Genomic DNA, 25180 nt, shown 5'->3' on the forward strand with positions numbered 1-25180 from the left:
CTGTATTTTTTGAAAAAAAAAAGAGAGCAGATAAAGGTACTTAAATTCTCTTATTCGTCCAGTTAAATACAGCAAGTCCTTAGCCGTCCAAAGCTGAGGTTTTAAGCAGAAAATATTTCACGCTGTACCACTTAAATAGGCAAGGACAGGAAATCAAAGAATGTGACTACCCCACACCTGTAATTACTATAGCAATAACCCGCCTGGGTGTAATGCTGATTTACCCACGGTTGGCGTGGTTTGGTCCCGAGGCGCCCGAGGACCAAAACAAAGCCAACCATGGGTAAATCAACATTACCCACACCCAGAAGTGGTTATTGTATATAATGACATTATTTAAGAAAAATAATTACTTTTCTTAAATAATGGCATTGTATAATGCCTCTTACTGCCCTTCCGCAGCTGTCTGGTATTCTCGGCGGTTCTGATGTACTGCGCGCTGAGTACATCAGAGTTGAGCAAAAAGCAACCGAAGTAAGATCTCCGTTGCTTTTTTGTTCGCTATGTTAAATGGGTTTAACATAGCGAGATGCTTTAAAATAAGCAACGGAGATCTCCGTTGCTTATTGTAAAGCTGTTTCGCTATGTTAAACCCATTTAACATAGCGAAACAGTAAAAAGCAATGGAGATCTTGCGATCTCCGTTGCTTTTTTTTTTAAAAAAAACTGTCTCGCTATGTTAAATGGGTTTAACATAGCGAGACAGCTTTAAAATAAGCAATGGATATCTCCGTTGCTTATTTTAAAGCTGTATCGCTATGTTAAACCCATTTAATATAGCGAGACAGTTCAAAAAAAAGCAGCGAGATTGCAAGATCTCCGTTGCTTTTACATTGTGTCGCTATGTTAAAGGAGTTTAACATAGCGAGACAGCTTTAAAAAAAGCAACGGAGATCTCTGTTGCTTTTTTTAAACATGTCGCTATGTTAAACTCTTAACATAGCGAGACAGTGTTTTATACTAACGGAAAAAGTCCGGGCGACCGGACCTTTTTCCGTTAGTATATTGAGGGATTTACAACGGGCACGCTGGTTGGGCTGGCCAATTAGGGAGCATGTTTTAGGGGAGGAATTGTATAATAGCAAATAACAAAGTTCAGCAAACACTGACTAACTTCCAGTTCAGTTAATATTCCTTCCACACAGTTAAAATCAATTTAAACACTGTATTTTTTGAAAAAAAAGAGCAGATAAAGGTACTTAAATTCTCTTATACGTCACTACAGGAGTACGCATTTACACGACACGCTATACACACTACTGTGGGGTCTCTTTCCACAGGTATATTTGTAGGGTGGTGACATCATCAGACATGACAAAGATTAGTATACCACTTTTAAGGTGTCTGACTACCCTCCAAAAAGGTTGCTCCTCTCTAAGGAGATGACACACACACACACACACACACACACACACACACACACACCTGCCAAGTGCAGGATTTTACTACAGGAGTACGCATTTACACGACGCGCTATACACATTACTGTGAGTTTTCTTTTCCACAGGTATACTTGTAGAATGGTGACATCATCAGACTAGACAAAGTGGGTTACATTAGGTGACAATGGGTGGGCTACATAGAAGGAATGTCTGAACACTTTGGCCATGTGATCATCAAAGGGGAGTTCACTATCTAACTGTATCCCCAGGGCCTTCATGACTTTCTCCATACATACTGGTGTACCACCTATGTGGTGATTTGTTTGCACTTTGTTTTAGCAAAACGGGATGACTATGCATTCTTTGTCATTCTTGTTGGGGCATTGTTTTGACACCAGGTATCTGTGTCTGTAAGCCCCTTCTGGAGGATGTGTGTGTCAACCTTAGAATCTATTATGAACCGCAGTTAGCAGTCATCTGCAAACCTGTTCAGCCATACTCCTCCCGTGCTTGCCTGTACCTCTGAGCAGTGTACACTGAACAGGTGGGGTCCCAGGAGCAAGACCTGTGGGATGCCATTTGTGACTGTCTGTCGGACATGGCACCCGCAACTCTGAACATGTGTGTTTGATCTGAGAGACACTAAGCCACACATCCTGTGACATACCTGTTGATGTTCAGGCTGGTAAGCGTGTCCATGATGACAGAGTGGGGAATGGTGGGTAAAGTCCTTAGTGAGGTCCAGGTGGGCTGTGTGGTCTACTTTCACATCCATCTATGTCCTTGGTGACTTTCTGAAGTATGTCAACTATGCTTAGGAGGCAGGATCTGCCTTTAACAAGGTGAACCTGTGTAGAGTCCAGTGTCTGGAGGTCCCCACTGTCTCTGTTTATGGGTTCCATGACAATTTGATCAATAGCTTTGTAGACCAGGCTGAGTAGGCATATAGGGCAATGGTTTCCAGGTTCTATTATGGCACCCCCTTTGTGGAGATGGATGGCTGTTAGTGTATGCCATTCTTTGTGTACATACCCTGTGTTACGATCAAGTCTGGGCAGTGAATGTAGGTGAGGGTGTAGTTCCTTTTGGGCCTAGTGTAAGACGCAGCCTGGGACACCATCCATTCCCATTGATGCTGTGTTCTTGGCTTTGGAGAGGGCTGTCCTTACCTGCATGTCCATAACGTCTGGGGCTCTGCATCCTTCTGTGATGGACACAGGCTCTTTTGGGGGTGATGGGGTGAGGTTTACACTGAACTTGTCCCCCAGGATGTGGCCAATGAAAGTTGGTTCAGTGTATTCCTTGCCATTTGTCAGTAGCTGACAGCATATTTGAAAGTTGACTCCTACATGTCTGGTAAAGCTACAGCATGCTTTGCGGTTGTTATTCTTATAGTCCTTGGCAATTGTCTTTTGACAGTGTCCTTGAATTATTCCATGAGCGATCATTGCTACTTCCTAATAATGATCAGTGATGCCTTTCCTTTAGTGAAGTTGGCTCTATCGGGTGTTAGTTTCCTCCTCCTGTTGTCTAGTTTATTTATGGCCAACGACCACCAGATTGTTTTCTTATTTTTGGAGGAGTGCATCTTGGTTTTATTTGTGATGTCTCGATCCATGCATCCCTGTAGATGCTCATAGGATGCACTTGTAACTGATTTGGCAGATTGTATACCATTCTCCTATAGCAAGAGGTCTTTGGAACCTTCCACTTCAGTCTTGGGATGTGTGTTTGCTTTTTTGAAAATTTCACGGTGGTTTGGTTTCATTGGCTGTTCGGGAGGTGTGATGTGGATGTCCAGTGTGATTACTTTACGATCTGATATTACCAGCGAGGGTTTTATCTCTGTTGTGGAACACTGATACCCCATGTTGGTGATGATCAGGTCCAATATGGTGTCACCTCTAGTGGCCATGGTGACCAGCTGTTCCAGGGTGTTGGAGCTTTTAAACTCTAGGAAAGATTGGGCAATGGACATTGTACACAAGTGATTCTCCCACTCAATGTTTGGGTAGTTGTAATCACCTCATATAATGTTGTTTGATAGGACCTTGATATATTCCACTGTTCTCAGGAATACTGTGCGAGGTTCCTGTGACAAGGTAGATGAACTGTAGAAGGCTACAATCTGATGAGCAGCTTTGCACAATCTTAGTTGCACTTGTATGGTCTCCAAGGCCTCATGCTGTGCCACTAACCTGGAGGTGGGGGTATCCATAGGATAAATTTGTACACCCCTTCCTTTTGTATTTCACTCATGGTTTTGGATCCAAAGGTCAGGGGATTGTGAGTGTTTTATGTGGAGCATGTCCAACAGCTCTGCATTTGACATAGCTTTGTATGTTAGGCAGTGAACACATCTGAGTAGGTGATATGCAAGGGAGTACTGATGGAGCATTTTGTGATAGTCTGTGTATGGCATGTATTTCATGCCGCTAATGCTCTTTGTGAGGTATTGCTGCAGGCTTTCCAGTTGTTGTAGTTGGCTTGTGAGGTACATAGCAAAAGTGGCGTTGTACTCTTTTATAGTTCTAGTGAGTGATGAGTAGTGGGGAACAATGTCCTCTTCTATTCTGCATGAGACACATTTTGTGATGGGGTGTGCAACATAGCAGGGTTTCCCCGACTACTGTGGGGATGCGATTATCACCGTTGTGTCCAGTGTCCACCTGTGAACCAAGGTCTCTTATCACACTTTCAGTGTTAAGTATACTATCGCCTATGTTGTCGTTCTTGGCTACAGATCCTTTAACAAAGGGGATGACAATGCACCTTTTGGCATTGAGCTAGAGCCCATGGCTTTGACAACAGCCATCTGTCTCAAGTGAGGCCCTTTTGTAGGATGTCCACATCTTTAGTGTTTACAATTATGGCTCCTAGTTTGCAGTCCTCTGGAAACTTCAGTAGCCACAGACCTTCCATGTTGAAGTTTACTTCAAGGAAATTGATACTAAACAGGACAAGACACAGGACTGGACCTTGTGGTACTGCACTCATCACTGGTCCAACTCATACTTGGAGTCTGCTACTTTCACAGTGTGTGTTCTGTCAGTAGACCTGTTGGCAGCACATCTTGTGACACAACAATTTATACCTAGTTTAGTGGGTTTACCTATATTTCCAGAGTGTGTGGTGGTGTTGTAAGCCGTGGCAGGATCAACATAGGCTGTGTGAATCACCTTACGCTTGTTGAAAGTTCTGTTGACTGCTTCAATGTCATCTATCAGGTTTAGGTGACATGATCTGCATTTTACAATCCCTACATGGTTGTGGTCCAGGGTTTGGGGATTACAAATGTAATTTTTAAATGTTGTATAATGATAAATTCCATGGCCTTGAAAAGTGTGCTTGTCAGGCTAATGGGCGATTGTTCCTGGGGTCCGTGGTGTCTCCACCCTTGTGTAGTGGGATGACCATCACTGTGCACCATTCAACAGGCACAAAGCATGAGGTGAGGCTATGACTGCACATGGTATGTCAGTGTGGTGCCTATTTGTTCTGTGGTTTGTGTGGAACACAGCCTGTGAAGTTATCTGGTCCCATGGCTGCTGTGATACTGGCTTTGGAGTGTGTTTTTTACCTGTGCAGCCGTGATGACAGCAACTTTGCAGTCTTCCATTGCCAATATCAGTTGGGTCTGTATATTTAGTGCCATTGAGCTGTAACTCAGAACAGATCTGAGTGTAGCCATGACATGGACCTGTCTGCTGGGCAGAGATCTCCTGAGTAGACAGTATGCAACAGGGTAGAGATTGGGTCACACTCAGTCTTGTTGAATGGGGCTACTGTTTGAGGCCAGTAATCCTCTTGTTAGGGTACTTCAGTGGTCTTTCTGGCTGCTGAACGTGCCTAGGCAGATTCATCGCAAGTGTGTTGTGGTACTCTCTGACAGGTCTGATGACTTACTGGGAACCTCCTTTGACCTACATGCACAGACCTTGGCGGTTTGTGTGAACACATAGCATGATTTTCTGACAAATTTATGAATGTGCTTCTGGTAGTAGAGATGTCTATCCACATTTGTCCATAGATCCCTTATTATAATCCTTCATATTTGGCATAAGTATGTGAGCACACCCAGTATGACCTTTCAGTATGTTGTTGCCTGACATTTGCTTCATTTTTTTAAGTGTGTGAGCATGCCCAGTATGACCTTTTTGTGTGATGCTGAATGAAATCCACTACATTTGTTGGTGTGTGTGAGCACGACCAGTACAGACATTTATACTATATGTGTATGGAAAATCAAGTTGTATTTTTACAGCAGGCCTCACCTTTGTGTCATAGATCAACAGGGATCATGCTGTGCCTGCAAGGCTTCCATGAGACACTTTGCATAGACTTATTAACATTTCTACATACAGGGGGGAAGCTATTCTTTGTACATTTCTACCCAGGGGCACACTTGATTGTTACTGTGGGTGTATATATGATGAGGGGTTCACCTGACACTTATACACATTTGCTATGCCTGCACTGCTATGTACGGTACACCATTTCAGTCTGTACTGTTGCCTATCATACTGGCTTGAGGCATACTACTGTACTACACTTCTTAGCGTCCAATGCCACATATATTGGATTGCAACTTCATAGCCTACACAGCCCACATCACACTGCCTGGTCTGATGTTCTCTGTCTGCATAGGCCTGTGGGGGAGGTTACCCATATGCGTCTTTAGGGGCATGTTACAGCATTTCTTTGTGTTTGCATTACTGTACAATTGTCCTGCTGTGTCTGTGCTACTGAAATGCTATCATGGCTTAGTAGTTCAGCACTGTGACTATAGTGCACTGTATCATGGGTTCGAGCCCAGTCACTACTTTTTATTTTCATGCTAGGCAGACCAGACTGCTTAAGGGACAGTAAAGCTAATATGAGCATGTTTACCTGTCTTTGCACAACTTTGCCCGACCTTGCCCAACATTGCTCAACGTTGCCCAACATTGGGCTAATTGGCACAGGCAATTTTGTTTACATATTTTAAATATTGGTAAATGCTGCTTAGCACTGCTTTATATTGCTTAAAACATGGCAATCATGCCTCCGGTGGTGCTGCAAGGCTGCCTATGTTGGATGCACATACTACACTCCCTATACATGTTTGAAAACAGGTAGTGTCAAGTTAGGCATCCCATCATTTCCAGGGTTCCTACTGAGCCAGTGTATGTGCTATGCGTTGCCTCTTTGCCAAGGCATATTGGGCATGCCTCCTTCTGCCTACTGGGGCAGGCTCAGGTTGCTCCTCCTCCGAGTCACGCTGTGCCTGTGCAGGCCTTGGCAATGGTGGGGGGCTGTTTGGCCCTGCCCCATGCTGTTCCTGATTCAGCTGTTTTCGCAGGATCATATTGTGTAGCATGGCACATACCATGACAATTTGGGTACATGTAGTTGGTGAGTACTGCAAGGCTCCAGCAGATGTGTCCAGGCACTGGAACCATGACTTGAGCATCCCAAACACATGCTCGATTACATTTCGTGTTTGTGCGTGTGCCTCATTATGGAGCTCTTGTTCAGGTGTGTGGGCATTTCTGATGGGTGTCATCAGCCACGGCTCCAGTGCTTATCCAGCATCCCCCACTAGGTGACCGTCAGAGATATCACCATTGGCAAATATCTGGTACAGCTGCGTCAGATGCCAGATATGGGAGTCGTGGTAGCTTCCAGGGCAGCCAGCACACACATTCAGTATTACGCCCTGGGCATCGCACACAACCTGGCAGTTGATGGAGTGGAAGCCCTTGCGGTTGATGTAGGCCCTACCCCGCTCACTGGCTGGTGCTCTGATGTGTATGTGCGTGCAGTCAATTGCACCCACTACCTCCGGGTATTCTGCTATTTGCTGGAAGAGACGCATATTGCTGGCCAATACCTCATGGGAATTGGGGAAATATACATGATCACCGACATGTGCTGACATGGTATTCAGGAACTGGTGCAGTACCTAGGATGCTAATGTCTGTGAAATCCCCATCATATCACCAGTTGGTCTCTGGAAGGTACCTGTTGCTAGTATTCTTAGGCCAACACATACCTTGGTTTCCACTGGGATGGGTTCCCCTCTGTTGGTTCTGTGTGTGAGGCGTGGCCTGCACAGCTCAACAATTTGCTGCAGGAGCTCTCTGTCCACTCTATAGCGCTCCACTATTTCCAGCTCATGTAGGCCCTGGTAGGTTGCCCTGGGTCTGTACACTCTCCTCAGTCTCCTCACTGTGGGTTGCTCATTCTCAATGACACCACCCTCAGCATCTTGCACATGTTTCCTTATAATAGCAATGGCAGCCCCTAACATTTTTTTGTCTCAGTTAAGCTTTTTAAGTTTTCACTTCTCTTTTTACACTGCTGTGTTGCAGTGTTTCTGAGTAGAACATGGGGGAATGTTGTTTGCAGAGTTTTAAGTGCTGGGCTGAGCTAGTGTACTGCCTGTGTAATTGGCTGATTCTGATTGATTTCACCTGGCAGCTCTGCTAGTTCTCTTTGGTCAACTTCCTACTACTAATTTTCCTTCCTTTTCCCTTTCTGTTTCCACAGGGGGCAGCGCTGCGCAAACACGAGCACACAAGCACGCACACGGCCTTACACAGGCTTAGGCAGATGCACACTGCGCACACAGGCTTAGACAGTCTTACACAGGCTTACACGGGTGCACACAGTCTTACACGGGTTTAGAGGCGCGCACACAGTGTAAGCATCTTTGCAAGAAACTTTGGTTGTAGCCACAGCTTACGCCTTCGGTTTCCGGGTTTCAGTTCAGACAACTGTAGACACGCCTCTTCCAGTCCTGAGAAACTCGCAACAAACACATGCCACTCTGCTCCAATAAGCTTACAGTCTTTGATACATACCCCCCTCATGATGTCACCTACCTACTACTCTGAAACTCCCCTAATCCTACTCTTACACTCTAGGGACACGGTTCAAATATCAGGGAAATTTGGGATTCACTGTCCTTATACTCATTTGCATAGGCTTGCCTACTAATGATTGGTTACATCTCTCACATTGAGCTTCCCCCCTTAGCAACCACTACTCAGTAGCCATGTTGTCTTCAGCCTACCACTTGCTTGCATGGCAGATGTATATTTGTAATAAGATGCCTATTTTTGGCTTTTATCTTTGTTTTGTTTTTTAGAGCGCCGCAAGTTTGCGCTATGCTTAAACATTGGGGAAAAAATTTATTAATTTTTTGCAACACATATAAATGCCAATGGCCTTATATTTGGCCATTGGCATGCTTCCTCAACTGGATGCATCCTTTATTTGGAGCTGTCATTGCTCCGTTTTGCTATTTGCAGAACGGTACTCTGTTACCAACAGAGTACATTTCTGCAAATGACACTACTCTTACTTGGACAGGTTAGCGTTTCCTGGATCGCAAATTTACCTCATTTGCATAGCTTTCAGCAGCAAATGAGGTAATTTGCATAACCTAACACTGTCCGTGCAAGAGTAGTTTTAGGAGCTCTCATGCACGCCCCTGCCGGCTGTTCCTGGATCGCTCGGCAGACATATTGGTTTCTGGTACTCAGACTCTGTGCAAGCCTACGTAAATCCGGCCCATACTTTGGATTATCACAGTATCAAAAATGTTATTGAAGAAAACGGGGCCATTGTCACAGAAAACATTTTCTGATTAATATCTTAGGTGAAGCCCCATCCTTTGTTTACAGGAAGGCCAGGAACATTAGAAGTTTTGTTGCATTTAAACCTAGCCCATATGAAAGAAACACTAAAAGATGTGAAGCTAACTGTACATTTTGTATATTTATACAGCAAGGTGATAGCTTTTACCAGTGCAGGGGATGACTGCAACACTACAAAAGTAATTACAGGGGGTGACTAACACTACACAAGTAATTTACAGGGCACAGTGCAATGAATGTGATGCATTCTATGTGGGCAAGACTGTAAATAAACTTAAGCGTAGGATTTCATGTCATCTGTCAGAAATCCACTCTGGATGTAAAAATAATGCACTAGCCAAACACCTTTCCCTTCATAAGACACACACAGGTTTTAAGTTCCAGATCCTGGATCGCACAGACATGGGTGATCTTAGAGACATCCCAAATATTCTGGATAAACATGAACTCATGTGGCAATTAAAGCTGAACTCTTTTACGAAGCCTAGACTAAACTACTACTTTTCAATTAAAAGTGCACTGGAACTTAGAAAATTGCCACATTGTTTACATGACTAATTTTATTTTATTTTACTAGATGGTTTTAAATACCATGTTAAATCAGTTTTTAAGTGTATATTTTGTTTTCCATCATCATACTTTTCTTCTTATTTTTCTTGTTTGATTTTTCCATTTTATTCAAAATGATGTGTAACAACAAAACTAATTATACAATAATATTTTTATACATAGTTTTTAGGGTTCTTGTACACAGACCTGAAGAAGTCTAGAAGGACGAAAGCGAACTTTGTTAACAACAGGTTATGAAAATAGAATATAATTTTTTCAACTGATTTTTTTACATGCAAATTGTACGTGTATATATATATATATATATATATATATATATATATATACATATATATATATATATATATATATATATATATATATATATATATATATATATATATATATATATATATATATATATATATATATATATATATATATATATATATATATATATATATATATATATATATATATATATATATATATATATATATATATATATATATATATATATTTATATATATATATATATATATATATATATATATATATATATATGAGTGCCAAATGGATTAAGGTTGATATATTTCCAGCCATGTAATATACTGTCTTGGATAAAATCACTCTTAATAATCTGGTTAAATAAGAGGTACCACATCATTATAAATTTTATTTATTTAAACTACATAAGGATTATATTATTATGACAGCTACTAAGTAGGGCAGGACTAGCTCGAATGTCACACTGATAGGGGAAGGGATGTGAATTTAACATGTGTACAAATAACACTGTTTTACAGCACAGTAAACCACTCCCTTGCCTGATAAAAAGTATATATATATATATATATATATATATATATATATATATATACACACACACACACACACACACACACACATATATATATATATATATATATATATATATATATATATATATATATGTATGTATGTATATTTAGAAAGCTTGTGAGGAAACTACTACTCCGTTATTTTTGTTTTACTTGGATCGCTTGTGTGTGTACTTAATAAAGAATTTTCAACTGGAAACAGACTGCCTGCCTTGCTCGGATTACTTTTGAATACTTAGTAATTCTGTACAATATTTCAAATTATATATATATTTTTTTTATTTAAGACAAGTTTAAGTTCACTACTTCTACTACAATTGTCTGATCTGATTAATATACAGTGATTAACTAGAGATATACGGACTGAAAATCTTCCACACAGAGAAGTTTCTTGCACTGTTTTGTTAATAGCAGGAAATCAATACAGTTTACTCCCCAAATATAATAACTGGATAGAATTAACATTTCACAAGAGAATGTATTTAACTGATAGTTTTGACACATTTAATAGTATATTTCAGACTATGCACTGAAAAACAAAAATAAAGATGCAGTGTAACGAAGTAAAAATGAGACACTGTTGCTTTCCTATTTGTTCAAATGATTCTTTTAAAAGAATATGTAATGGAAATCATTTGAGAGTTATCTAAAAAGACAGATTTCTTCAAAAGGGATAGCTACTGTGAGGGACAAAATGAAATGGAGTTTAAAAATAGGGTAGGTAGGAAAAGATATGGGCAGGTAGCATTAGGAAATAAGCGGGTCTGGCAAAGTTTAAAGTACTGCAGAATAAGGAGAATCTGACTGAACAAAAATAGGAGCAATTGCTGAAGGATGAATAAGGAAGTATTTTAATAACGTGCATGAATATGGAACACTGCTATTAAGCAACTACTTTTTGGTGACAAAAATGTTTAATACAATGACTTACGCAACATAAAGTTGAAGGGGTTGTCGTCAAACTTGGGTAGCCTAAAATGGGACAAAACAACCAGAGATCCTATAGAGGCATTAGAAAATTTTTCAGAAATGTGTATACAGCAAAGAAATGAGGAAATAAATAAAAGGCACAAATGGACATATTCAAGGAAGTCTTAATTATGCCAAGGTTAGAGGAAGACAAAACAACAATTAATCACCAAGATAGGAAGTGATGAGAATAGTTTTAAAGTTAGAAGGGAAAAAATGATAAATATCAGGAAGTTACTGTTTTAACAGTATTTAAAAAAAATGGGATGAGGGGGGTGAAGAGCACCAGCATCTTAGAAAAAAAAAGCTATGAAGGCGGTTTTACCCAAATAGGGTAAAACCCTTCCAGCTTTGTACAGACTCATTACAAATTTAAACCAGGGCTACAAAGTATGAGCATGGCAAAGTTACTGCCAAAATAGACAGATATGGATCAATATGGTTCTGCAGTGGAGACGCAAACATTTCATAACATTAACAGAATGATGGGAAGGGGGTGTAAAAGTACTGGCACTGTTGGTGAGTCTTGATGCAGAGAAAGCATTCAGTAGACTCAGCTTTGATTTTATGAATATCATCAGTTACATCTGAGGACTACACACCTGCCCACAGGGTGCTCTCATAACCAACCCCCAGAACAGCATGCTAATATCTCCAAAAAGGATCTCAGATATCCAAGCTAATGACAGAACCCAGGTCACCTGTGACATAGATAAGCCATAGTCAGGGCATTATCCCTTTATGCCACAGTGCTGGCTAAGGTGGGTTTCCCCTTTTGACAAATGGTTCCATAACTAGACAAAGGACAATGATTAAAATGATTTGAGTAAGTAAGCACAACAAATAAAAATATTTTGTCACAACGGAGAAGATAAGGAATAGGGGTAATAAAAACTGGAAGACTAGGCTGTAAAGGGTAATAAGTCTTGATCTGACTTTAGGAGGTAAAAGAGAGGGGGAAGTGGGACATGACAAACTTCAAGTAAATGTATTTAAAGTAAATTAGTTTTTTTTTTTCAAGGAGAAAAGGAAACATGATATACACCAGAGTCCCTCCAGCCTCTGTCTTAGATCCCTTTTTTATTCTCACTGATCATTAACAATACAACTCTAGACCTCCCCAACCATAACCTAATTATGTATGCAAAGAAATCCTTCTACTTAAGGTAGAAAAAAAAAATCACCAATCCTTAGACATGTGGAACTGGCTCAATAAAAACAAGCTTCTAATAAACAGCAACAAAAAAAGTGTCTTTGCTATAGCAAACAGCATTAGATTTATCACATTTACCCTGGTTAACATTAATAGATTATAAGGGGATCACAATGTTAAATGTTAAGCAAAAAGGTCTTGATGTAATTCTAGATCCACTTCAAAACTTTAATATACACACAGATAAGATCACATCCAAAGTAATGAATTAGCTGAAACTATGCTTTTGAATCACACACCTTCTCTCCCCAGCTGCACATATCTCTCTCTCCCTTTCCCATTTATGCACCATGTGGTACATCGGGCAATGAGCACCTTTCAGTGCTCATTATTTCTGTACCAATTACTGGTTTTACGAGCTCAGGTTGCTAGCCCAAGGCCCAATCTTCCTCGTAGAGCTCATGACAGACTTGCACGAGTGCACACGCACACACACACACACACACACACACACACACACACACCTATGGCTATTTTACAGTGTCCAATCCACCTAGTGCATGTCTTCAGAATGTGAGAGGAAACCAGAGCACCCAGAGGAAACCCACGCAAACACAGGGAGAACATGCAGACTCTGCACAGAAGGCACCAGAGCTCAGAATCGAACCCAAGAACCTCTTGCTGTGAGGCAACACTAACCACTACGCCACCCAGCTGCATGTATAGCAATAGTTAAAAATGTTTCTGTTCCCAAAATAGAATATGTCCTCCCACTAATCACTCTCCATTCTCCTCAAATAATTCAAATAGCCCATAATAAAAGATTTGAACAATGGTGATAGTTTAGCTCGGCCAGTAGTGCACTGCATGGAAATGCCCACTTGCTTCCTATTACTAAAAGAGCCACTTTCTTGTGAAGTACTCTGATCTTTAAAACCCTACAACAGGGCTACTGCCCCCTACCCTCTTAAAAGACTACACCAAATAAGGGACCCGCTCTACCACCTTAGAAACAGACAATAATCCACAGCCCCCTTTTCCAACCTTGACTCAGACTTACTACTGGAGAAAAAGCCTTTTATAGACTTGGACCTGACATGGAACTCCTTAGACATAAACTGTGCTACCCTACAATCTTTCAAAAATACATTAAGCAATCCCTGCAAACAGAGTCTAAATGCACCTGCTTTCATGATACTGGCTGACTGCTACAATAATTTTCCAGCTTATTTATTTCTGTTGAAAAGCTATACATTCTAAAAATAGAATGTCTAACCCTGTGTACATACTTCTCTGCATATTTACTGAAATGGAACCAACTTTAAATACTTGCAAAATATACGTGTACATTAATGCTTAGTATCAGTGCTACTCCATGTGTTATAATATTGATGTAAGTTATTCTTCTAATTCTCTGAATAATCTTCTATATGTTTGTACCCAGGTCATGAGTGAAAAGGGGTTCAGCAGACCAGCTCACTTACCTAGTTATCAAACTGTAAAAAAAGCTTTAACCTCAAAGAAAATGAAGGCTAGGAATGGACATTTTAAGTTACACTTAGATAAAAAGTATTAATATATTAATATATGAAACAGAAGGTTTTCTGATAAATTCAGAGTTACAAGCACAATTTCACTGGCTTTTTATGCATACATGATACAAAAAAATCAACAACAAAAGAAAAGCAAAAAATATGAAAAAGACTTAAAAGATCCAAGTACTGAGAATTCTTAGATGGTGACAATACTGCAGCACAATTTAAAAATGAACCAAGTTGTCAAAAACCAGAAAAACAAGGATACAATCATCTGCTGTCACTGAAGAGAGAACACACCAAGAGTTCAGGCACCCAGACTAGAGTTTACCTGACTGCAGGCAGGTACTCAACTTTTAGTACATACTTCATTACACTCGTAGAACAGCTTTTATAGTAACACATTACACTCTTACCTTGATGGTGTACAAAGTGTATGGATGGAAGCCTGTCCCTCTGTGTTCACGTGCTGTGATGGTTCCAGTTATTCTCATGTTCTGAATGACCACTGGAATGTCGGGGCTACTGAGTGGCTCAAAAGCAAAGGATGCCAGACTCTCTGTGGCAGCAGAGGTAGGTGAAGAAGTTTGCAGTGGTCCCACTGAATCAGGCTCCAAGGGTTCAATTGGCAAAGCCTCAAAAGGCAGCACCATCTTATCAATGAAGGATGTCTGTGCAGGAACACACATTTCTGGATGCGCAGGTAATGACTTGGAAACAACAGAAGAAACTATGCCTTCCCCTTTCAAATCTGGTGCATTAGCAAGATGCTCGGATGTCAAGCACCATGAATTTTGGCTAGATCCAGCAGAGCATGGTAAAGATGGCGACATATCTGTACAACCCTGCGCCTGGTTGTTCCCACTTGCATCTTGCCTTACAGCAATCACACCAAACCGGGGAACAAGAGAATCATGAACTGCATCCAAAACGACTTCTGCAGGAAGAAGAACTAGGGATTCACAATCTCTTATGTCACATACTGGGGACTCTAACTCCAAGTCTTCACAAGGAAACAATGTCTTTAGGGTATCTGATCCCACATATTCCATGGAAAAACTCCTCTCCTTGCTGCTTATGGTATCAGCACTAAAATCGGAGCTAAATTCATCCTTGGATTCATCTGCTTCTTGGCAAAGACATTCTACACTATCTACCACATCATAGCTTAAAAGTTCAGCTGTGTCTGGTGTGGGCAGTCTAATTTCTGGCAGAGGTTCCACATGGACTTTTAAAGGCAAAGAATTTGGTATCTGAGGCTGCTGAAGCTGTTCTGGAACTTCTGGCTCACCTTTCTTACTTGTCCTTGAAATTATATGAATAAGAATGAGGTTGATCCAGTCAGGATCCGAAAGTTTAGTAATAAGAGGCAGCAAAACGTTGCATGTTATCAGCTCCCCTACAACAAAGCATCCTGTTAGAGTCTCTAAATGTGGTCTGGGAACTAGAACATGAAGCAGTAAATCAACAATAGCTCGGGCACAGCCAATTTCCATGGCAGGGGACTGCAATGCCCAATGCCAGCCTGCTGTTTTACTATAGGCTTGCCAGACATTTGAATCTATGGAATGGGATAACCCCTCTGAGATCCTGACCTGTTTTGCCTGTGTGACACTATCTTTGGCTTCAATAAAGCAATTTAGGTGACAGCCACACAAAAGCAGAACTTTTTGGGCAAGAGCTTTTTTGTCAACCAGTTCCATCCTTCGTTTGAGTTCTTTTGCCATGTTCTGCATTGCACATTGTACTTCCTGCTCAAACAAAGGATCAGAACTCACTGTCTTGTACCAGGAGGACACAAAATCTCGGATAATCTTCTTAATGGTGCTGTTTACTTCTTCTGCCAATTGTGTCTCACTGTCTGGACTCTGTGGACTGCTACTTAACCTGATAAATTTCTCCAAGTAGACTTTATTCTCTAAATTAAGAACAGCATGAGACCCCAACCAGCCACCAGCAGCTACCAAGCAAGTGAAGATAATAATGAACACCCATCCTCCAACTAACATGTGGAAAAGTATCAGCCAAATTAGGACTGTAAAGAAACTAACGAATGTCAGGTTCCCTGTAAAATGTTTAGTAAAACTGCCAAGCCCATCTTTCAAAATACCCAGCTCAGCCATCTTTAGCAAAACAAGTACTCTATGTAAATTCTGCAGCTTTTATATTATTTACCGAAGTGACCAGATCACTTTGTTTTGATGAAACCATCGACTTGAAATATCATGTCTTTAAGAAGCATACACACTGCACACATTTCTTAAAACCCAGGTGAAATTATGGGTTAATTAATTAGCTCCAAAACCACAGCAAGGAGGAAAATACAAGTTGCACCGTCTCTTGTGACCACGCGACAATCTGCTGTACATAGGACACTTGTCCACGACTGGCTACTATTACTGCAAGTGACGAAGTCAGAAATGGCACCAGTCAAAATGTTATAAAAATATACCTGCAGAAACAGCTCCCATTCCAACAGTATACCCTGCGGACTGCAAAGACACTAAGTGGGGACTATAACTAAAAACTGCGGTTACTTTAGTGAGAACAGGTAAAGGTAGTAACTAATGCAAATTAATTAAATCACAAATATTTTAAAATAATTACATCCATAAATAAACTATTGGAAGAAACTGGCGTCAAAGCTATGCGTGAATCAGGTGGCAGCAGTCACTGAAATTTCTGTACATCCAGAGGGAGCTGTAAAGACATCAGCTGCATTTTATATGGCACATCCTGGTAAATACCCGAATCTTCTGTATTAAACACAAACACTGCTATAAGAAATCCAAACAACAATGTTTTCTATCAGTAACCTGCAGGGGTACCTCCCCTAGCACGCTGCAAACTACTCTGGGGCAAGAATAAACCTCAAACCTGTAATCATCACTCCAGTCAGCGAGCTTGGGTTTCGAACCTATTCCTTTATAACGCTCACTAAATCTGAGTCTATGCTCTTCTCCTTCTTTAACCACTAAACTGATAACACACCAGTTCGCGTTTGTCATACCGTTTCTACTAATTTGAATAAGTTAAAAAAAGAAAGAAAATCAATGATTTATAATGAACTGATTTACTAATCTAAGCATACTGTATCAACTCCAAGATTACGAACAACAAAAGGTGTTTTTTTAAAGGAGGATAAGAACCGAGCCCACGCTGAAAAGCGCACTGAACGTAGAGCCCGCCTTCTATTGGCGAGGAGGTCGCAAAGCTCCTGCCGCAGTAATCTGAGTAGTACAGTACTTCTATAGAGAAAAGGCATGATAAGCACACTCGCCACGCTACTTTTCAAACACCCAAAGTGGAACATTCTTTGTAGAAACATGGGATTTTGCATGATACACCATACTCACGGCCGCTTCAAAAGGTAGGACTTCACCTTTTACCAAAAATAAATGCTTACTTTGGTAGCATTGCAGTTGTTTATGCTGTTTCATATAACATTTAGATGTTTCATATATAAAATAATTGTTTTATACAACTATTAAATAAAAAAATATGAACCATTTTTATTCTAAAATGTCAGGACAGTTGCTATTTTATATTAGTTTTTCCTGCAGGACAAAACTGCCCAAAAATAGAGTCTGTACTGTGCAAACAGGGACGGGTGGTAACAAGTCTCATTTCATACCTTCAGCTACTCCTGATTTCCAGAGACAGGACATCCCTGACTTTTATTCACATTTTAACTCTGTCCCTCTTAATTCCTCCAAAAACTGGTGAAGTTTGGAGAAAAGGTGATGAATTAAACGTTATAAGGAAATACAATAATTTTGAGTTATAGGAGTCGTTTACTTCAGGAAATTAATATTAATTCACATCGTTTATTCTATCAATGTCTCAAGTAAATAGTAAAAGTTTAACTGTCCTTGATTATTTCTGGATGTATTCCAGATTCTGTTGATGTTTGTCCCTTATTGCTTGAAAGTTATGGCTCAGTTACACTTACAGTAACACACGGAAAAGCACAGATGGATATATGCGCACACTTTTGACAAGACATGGAAAATATATACGGTAACACATGAGGAGAGAATGCATGTATTTGCATATTTGTTTATTTATGTCAGGCTCAGCTGACAAGATAAAGAATCAGAAACGAAGCATATACAGGGATAAACTAAGGCCATATTCAGCATATAGTATAAAGAAGCATGTACATCTACCTGTCACGTTCTTTCAGTGCACTCAAGTCATTTGCACCGTTTTGATAGCTATGAATAAGTGAGAATAACATAACAGGTACACCAAAATTGTGTATAGTGGTGGGGGTAATATAAAAAAGGAAGAGGTAGGAGGCAGTTCATGCTTGCATAGAATATTAGGACTGTAATTAATGAAAGGGAAAGATGGTAAAGAGAAATTGGAGGAGCTAAATTAATGTCATTTGGGAAGTAGTTACATTTTTTCCTCTTTCAACAGAAGCCGTGCTGGTGCAGCGGTAGCGTTGTCGCTTCACAGCAAGAAGTTCTTACATTCGATTCTCGGCTGGAGCGCCTTCTGTGTGAAGTCTGTATGTCCTCCCCGCGGTCTAGTAGCGTTTAAAACACATGCGTGAATGGGCGTGCCTTCGTTGAAGGTTGGGCGCCGAGCTGGCACCTCGGCACCGTAAAAATATACTGCTAATCATTAGCGGACCTGAGTTCCGCTGTGGCAAACCCTAATCGGGAAAAGCCGAAAGAAAAACAACAGCAATAATTTTTGATCAGAGTCTGAAATCTTCTATCTATTTAAGCTTAGTTAGAACATTAAGCAAGACATAGACTAGTAGAATTCTGCCAAGATAATTCACTAGTCATTACACAACCACTCTTTTTTCTAGCAGAAGAGATGGCTTTACACATGGATATCATCAGAGGGGTAGCAGTGAAATCTGACTGACTGTATATTTTTGCAGGCAGATATGGAAGAGCGCAAATCAGTCAACAAGAATAAGGCCAGGAACACACTGTGGTTCAACCCATTAACATCGTTACAAAGTTTAGAATTAAATTAAAAGAAAAGTTTCCAGCCAAACTAAATACAAGCTCACAAATATTCAAAATAAATATGGGGAGGGGCAAATAACAGGTTTATGGGAACTGACCTGGTAAGCAGAGCACCTGAACTATAAATAGAAGTTTGTCATACTGTCCCTGAAGAGACATCAAAATACTCCAAATAGAAAGAAAATTAAAAGGACAAATTGGCTGTCTGTGGAAATGATTATGATGGAGAAAAGTATGCCAAATTGAATTCAGAGTTTTGTGGAATAACAAAAGGGGATAAGAACAAAGATTTGAATAATCAATGCAAAAAAGGTAGAAGATTTTAAAGCAGGAGCAACAAGAGACATCTTCAAAAAGATTGGCAATATCAAGAAAAACCTACAGATAAAAATGTGTGTGATAAAAGACAAATATGGGGGTGACCCAACAGAAGGTATTAAGAAGTGACAATAGGAATGTGGAGAAGAACTAGTGGACTGGAGGTGCTATGATATTCTGAATACATGGTTTTCTGTACCGGACCTAAAACCCACTGGCACAAGCAGGATCATCATTTGATAACTCATCTAGATTTTTTTTAATATAAAATTGGTGGAGTGGAAGGTAGTGTGGAAAATGTATTGAGAAATCACAGGGAGACAGTTCCCATATAACGTGTCTTCTTTTATGGGGACTTTTAGTGGTAATTTACTACTGACTATATTAACTACATCTCAGAACATATTTAATTTTTGCTTAAAGATGATTGTGTAAGCTGAAGGCGAGTGGCTTTGTATCATCTAGTGGACTTTTTATCAAAGATCTATTGTACAATGATTCTGTATTTATTTTCTGATAGTGATCAAGCTGTCTGGTATCCAGTCTGTGACAGGACGAATGTAAAAGAGTACGAAGGTTAAGCCCAGAAGATGTCACCTTAGCGCTTACATCTAGCAGGATGCTTCTAATCTCCCAGCAGGACGAATAAGACACCTTGTATAGGTGTTTTAAAATTTTTTCTTAAAAGTTTATTCAAGTTCGTTAAATTAGCAGATGGACAGGCATTCTTTCATTCTAATATTTTCTGATGTAGGTGATATTTTCCACAGCTTCCAGGCTGAATCTTTTAAGTAGTGAGGGACTTGTACCTCTTTTGTAATGTAAAGGTTATGGGTTGCCTTAACTATCTGACATACTTTAGGAAATAATTTCTCTTGTGAAAACAGTGCTGCGGAGAGAGTACAAGTCATATATATTGGATCTGAGGGCGATAGGATAGCTGATCAGCTTGTGTGAGTCAGAACATTCATTACAGCTATGTATTTTTTTTTGTTTTTGTTTTGGGGAGGGCTTAATATGAAATGTGAGAAGTGGGGCTGCTTACTAAAGGAAAAAATGTGTAGGGTTGGAGGCAGTGATCACTAATGGGCGACAGGAGGATGGAGATGGAAGAACTGTTATTTGGACTGTTGGCTATGACTAGATTTAGTAGACAGTAATTTCCTGTTTTAAAACTGGATCTTGCATGTTCACTAACAAAGTACATAAGCTAAGTGCATAATTATTTCATTTTATGTTTTGTATGTGGAATGGCCATGGGGCACCTTTTCAATTATGAGCTGAATACAGACAATAACACTGCAATAATAATGCATAATGTGCAAACAGAAAGAATGCAGTTAAAGCAAATAAGAAAGCATCAGTAACTGTTATGATTTACAGAATTAGAATTTGTCTATTAGTCCAGGGTGCCATGAATCACAGCTGGTTTCTGCATCTGGTGTTTGCAAACAGATGAGACTTTAGAGCGACAAGAAATTTTCCTCTTGTTGGTTGGGTTTTGAAAGTTACAGGTAGATAGTACAAAACCTGATGTGGTCTGGATAAAATGGGTAGTAGCTGCTTGAAAATAAGCATTTGTCAATGCCTATTATTGACTTGCAGTGCAATGACTGCATTGCATTAGAGTGTGACAGAATGCTGGGATGCTACGTGTGGTAATGCAACACATCATGTCCAGTGGGCCATGTCATTCATTCAATCACATAACATAGTAACTGGCAGCTGATAGATTGTTTTAACATGAACCAATTAATTAAATGTCTTTGTTGGAAGGTGCAGTGGGTTTCATCATGTATCCATTCTGTGATGCCCGATACTGAAAAGTAAATGCAATAAATGTGAGTTCTGTAGATAAAAACATCAACTTCATTGCTTTCACAACTCTTTCAGAAGTTCTGGCAAACACTTCTGCATCTGTCTATTACTTGCCACTATAGGGTGCACTGCAGTAGAACTATTAACCATTTTTGAATGCATAAACCTGTTTTGGTTAAAACAAATTCAGCAGCCTAGTAGCACTTCTGACAACGTTTGTGAAAGAAATGCATGTCATTATTTTGCTATAAGCCTTTCTTCACCCATAATTCCATATGTTGTAACATTGTTTAGAGCTGGTTTATTTAACCACTTGACCAATCATTTTCTGACAGGCAACATATAAAAGGGTGGGTATGAAAGAATGGTAATTCTAAGATTTTTTTGCTTTACTTAAGTGGAACCATTAACCACTTATTTTTATGCATATGCAGAATAACAGTCCATCTTAAAAAAGGAGAAGGTAGGCAGCATTCATGGCTGCGGTGTTGAGAACACTTATAGCAATAGAACATGCAGAATACAAGCACTGCACAAAATGCTATTTATAATCATAGAAAATATTCATATTTGGTTAATTCTCTCCTGGTAGTGTTATACAACAGCACTTCTGAAGACGCCAAGACTTTAATACTGTATCTTACTCTGCTGTAATCATCTGATCATTGTTTGTCTGCATTATAACTTTTTATTACTTAAAATGAAGAACAAAGATAAAATGGGAAATCCTATAATCACTTGCAGTCATGTGAGATAAAGCAAAATATTCTTCATGCCCATACATGGTTATTACTTTTCTCTATTAGGTATCAAAAGGATAGCAACTGCAGAATCATCAAGGCCATAATGCTGTACCTTGTTTCTCCATTACCATTTTTTACAAATGCATTTGTGCAGTAGAATTACTACAGTCTCAAGATACAGTGTGTCATACTGACCCACATACTGAACTTCGTGAGGATGAATAAATAAAGTATTCAACTGGGCAAAAGCTAGCCTCATGGGATAGGCAAGCTGTTCCACAGTGTGGAAACATCTGTATGCAAACACTGCACAAAATATTAATGTACAATAACATGAGATACTCCTCTTGTCTATATTTGGCTACTACTTCTGTTAGTACTGGGTATTAGAAAATGATCCATCTGTGAAAAAATTAAGATCATAACACTGCATGTTACTTTCCCATGATTATATTTTAATATATTATTATTATTACAAATTAAGTGGAAAGCAAGGATATGTGAGCTTCTACACCCATGTATAAACTCTGCATGAAGTGACATTTGTAGTCATGTAAAATGAAATGAAGTAATCCTGCTTCCTATACTTGGCCACTATCAGGTGTTCTTAAAGATCACTTGTCAAAGCATGGAGACCAAGATGCTATATGTTCTTCTCTCTTGCTATTTTCAGTAGTAAAGTATTTTTTATGTTAATAAATGAGCCGAGGGAGCAGTGTTGACTTAATGGTTAAGATATCTACCTCACAGATACACAGTGCAAGGTTTGAATTTGACTGCTGGTTATTGGCTAAGCTTGTTGTAGTCTACAGGCTGATGGTTTACTGTTTGCCTATGAACATATGAACCTACACAAAACAAGACTGTGCAAGCTCCATTTCCACATGTAAACAGTGTACCAAATGATATCTGTAACTGTGTAAACTAATAATTTTTTTTACAAACACATTTGTAAGGTAGAATTAATACAGCTCCAGCTGTATAGGTATTACTAGAACATCTGTTACTCTTGGCAGTCACAGACAATTGAGAACAAAAAAAAAAAATATTGAGGGCCACATAAAAAACACCCTCCTAAAACTGTGCCAGAGAACTTAGACATCCTTCTTGCTACAGTTACTAGCACACACTCACACTATAAGACATTTAACAGCCACAATGTCAGCCATAACTGATTAACTCACTCAAGTCTAAAATGTCTTTTTTATATATTTTCAGTTCATATCCATACCTCCTTATGGTGTCTGGAATTTTTCTGTGTCTGGCTTATTTAACTAAGTGACTTACTCACTAATAACAGACAGTATTAGAAAGGGCATGGCTTTATTAACAAAAATGGCACTAAGACTGTTAGTCTAGCATGTCCTGCAGTGGAGAAATTAATCTTTGTTTGTCCCTTATTCATATTTTCATAACAGAGACCAACATGTTACTGAGGAGTATGGTGTTAGACACTAATGTGGGAGATGGGATAATTCACTGTCAGTGCTAGTTTATATCGCACTATACTGAAAATATTGCTAGTTGTTTGTTGAAGAAAACTGTCTTTGATATCTGCACTGTAGGTTGCACATCTTGAGAGATATCCAGTATTATTTATTTTGCTAATTATTCAATTAGACATATGTTTTCATGTTCATGTAACTATCTCAATAAACATGTACTTATACAGGAATTTTGTCTAGTTAACAAAAAAAATTCTAAAAATAGGGTCTATATCATATGAGCAAATATTAAAAATATCGAACACTCTAAAGAGCGAAAATGCCGGACTTCGAACTCTTTATTGTGGGGGGCTGCTCCCCCCCCCCCCGCTAAATATATATTACAACTCCGGGATCACATTACAGTGAGGAAAGGGCAAATATTTCAACCTTCACTGTACTGCGATCCCACCAGGAGCACTTCAAGGTCCAACATTTTCACTCTTTACAGCATTTGATATTCTTAATATTCGCTCATATGATATACTAGACCCTAAAAATATATGTCTAGGTTGTGCAGATTTCAAGATATGAACATGTGTCTGTGAAAATTTACAAAACAAATATAATTTGGGGTTTGTGCGCATTATAACAGGGTCTATATTATGAACTCGAACTGTCAAATTGCCGAGTACAAAAAGATTGACACATATACGTTGATCTAGCACTTCATTGAAATGCTTAAACACTGAAAATCATAACATCGAACCATCATGGTTGGCCAACACCACCTCCCTGGCTCCAAAGTGAATACGTAAAGTAAAAGACGTGATATCCAACCCTACAACTACAATTCACAACACACAGAATGCTAGCACTCTAAATAGTGAAAAACCTGTTGAAGCACCGGTTACAAACGGTATTAGATAAGGAAACAGAATACAGTACCCAAGATTTTCTGACAGCTGTTGGTATTCTTTTAAAAATATACTCACTGTGATGGTATATGTCATTTGCACCATTTACTAGACTGTACTTTAATTAGTTTCTCCATCACTTTCTGTTAAAAGTTTCATGGGTTTTTCACTATTAACAGTAGTGGCATTCTGTATGTTGTGAATTTTAGGTGTAGGGTTGGATATCACGTCTTTTACTTTACGCATTCACTGTGGAGCCAGGGAGGCAGTTGACCAGCTATGATGGTTCGATGTTATGATTTTCGGTATTTAAGCATTTCAGTGAAGAGGTAGATTGACGTATATGTATCGATCTTTTTGTACTCAGCAATATGACTGTTCAAGTTCGTAGTATAGACCCATTATAATATTTATACAATGACTGGTCATTAATATTCCAAAACGAGCATACTGATTGGTCAGCCCAATCAGCGTGCCTGTAGTAAATCCTAGCATATACCAAGTTTTATTTTTTTTTACAAAAAAAAAAAATCTGTAATCCGGACCCCGGACATAGCAGAGAGACAGGACGGAGAAAATACTAGGAAAATCAGGTACGTTAGTCAAAACTAAAGACATGTACCTGATTTTCCTTGTATTTTTTCCACTCTGTCTCTCTCCTACCTCTAAACTGTCCGAAACTTTTTTTTTGTATTAAAAAGAAAAAGAAAGAAAACAAAAATGGAGCAACGGAGACCTTCTTTTCTCCATTGCTTCCTTTCCAAAGCACTGATGTACTGGATATGGGTGGGGAAGCAAGACCCATACGCATGCGCGGTACATTAAAAAAAAAAGGCACCAGGATATTACCAGCCGTGGAAGGGCAGCATGCCACCATT

General features: G+C 39.4%; 1 protein-coding gene across 1 annotated transcript in view; it reads right to left on the reverse strand.

Moving 5' to 3' along the window:
* The window catches only part of LOC122808516 (sorting nexin-19-like), a 501608-nt gene extending 484417 nt beyond the window's left edge, over window positions 1–17191 (reverse strand). Inside the window, exon 1 of the mRNA XM_044079471.1 lies at window positions 14508–17191. Coding sequence (XP_043935406.1) covers window positions 14508–16214 — 1707 coding nt within the window. The 5' untranslated portion in view covers window positions 16215–17191. The remainder of the gene's footprint in view (window positions 1–14507) is intronic.
* Window positions 17192–25180: the final 7989 nt, after the last annotated feature.

Source organism: Protopterus annectens, chromosome 8.part0, assembly GCF_019279795.1.
Source record: "Protopterus annectens isolate FY-2018-M chromosome 8.part0, PAN1.0, whole genome shotgun sequence".
NCBI classification, from domain to species: Eukaryota; Metazoa; Chordata; order Ceratodontiformes; family Protopteridae; genus Protopterus; species Protopterus annectens.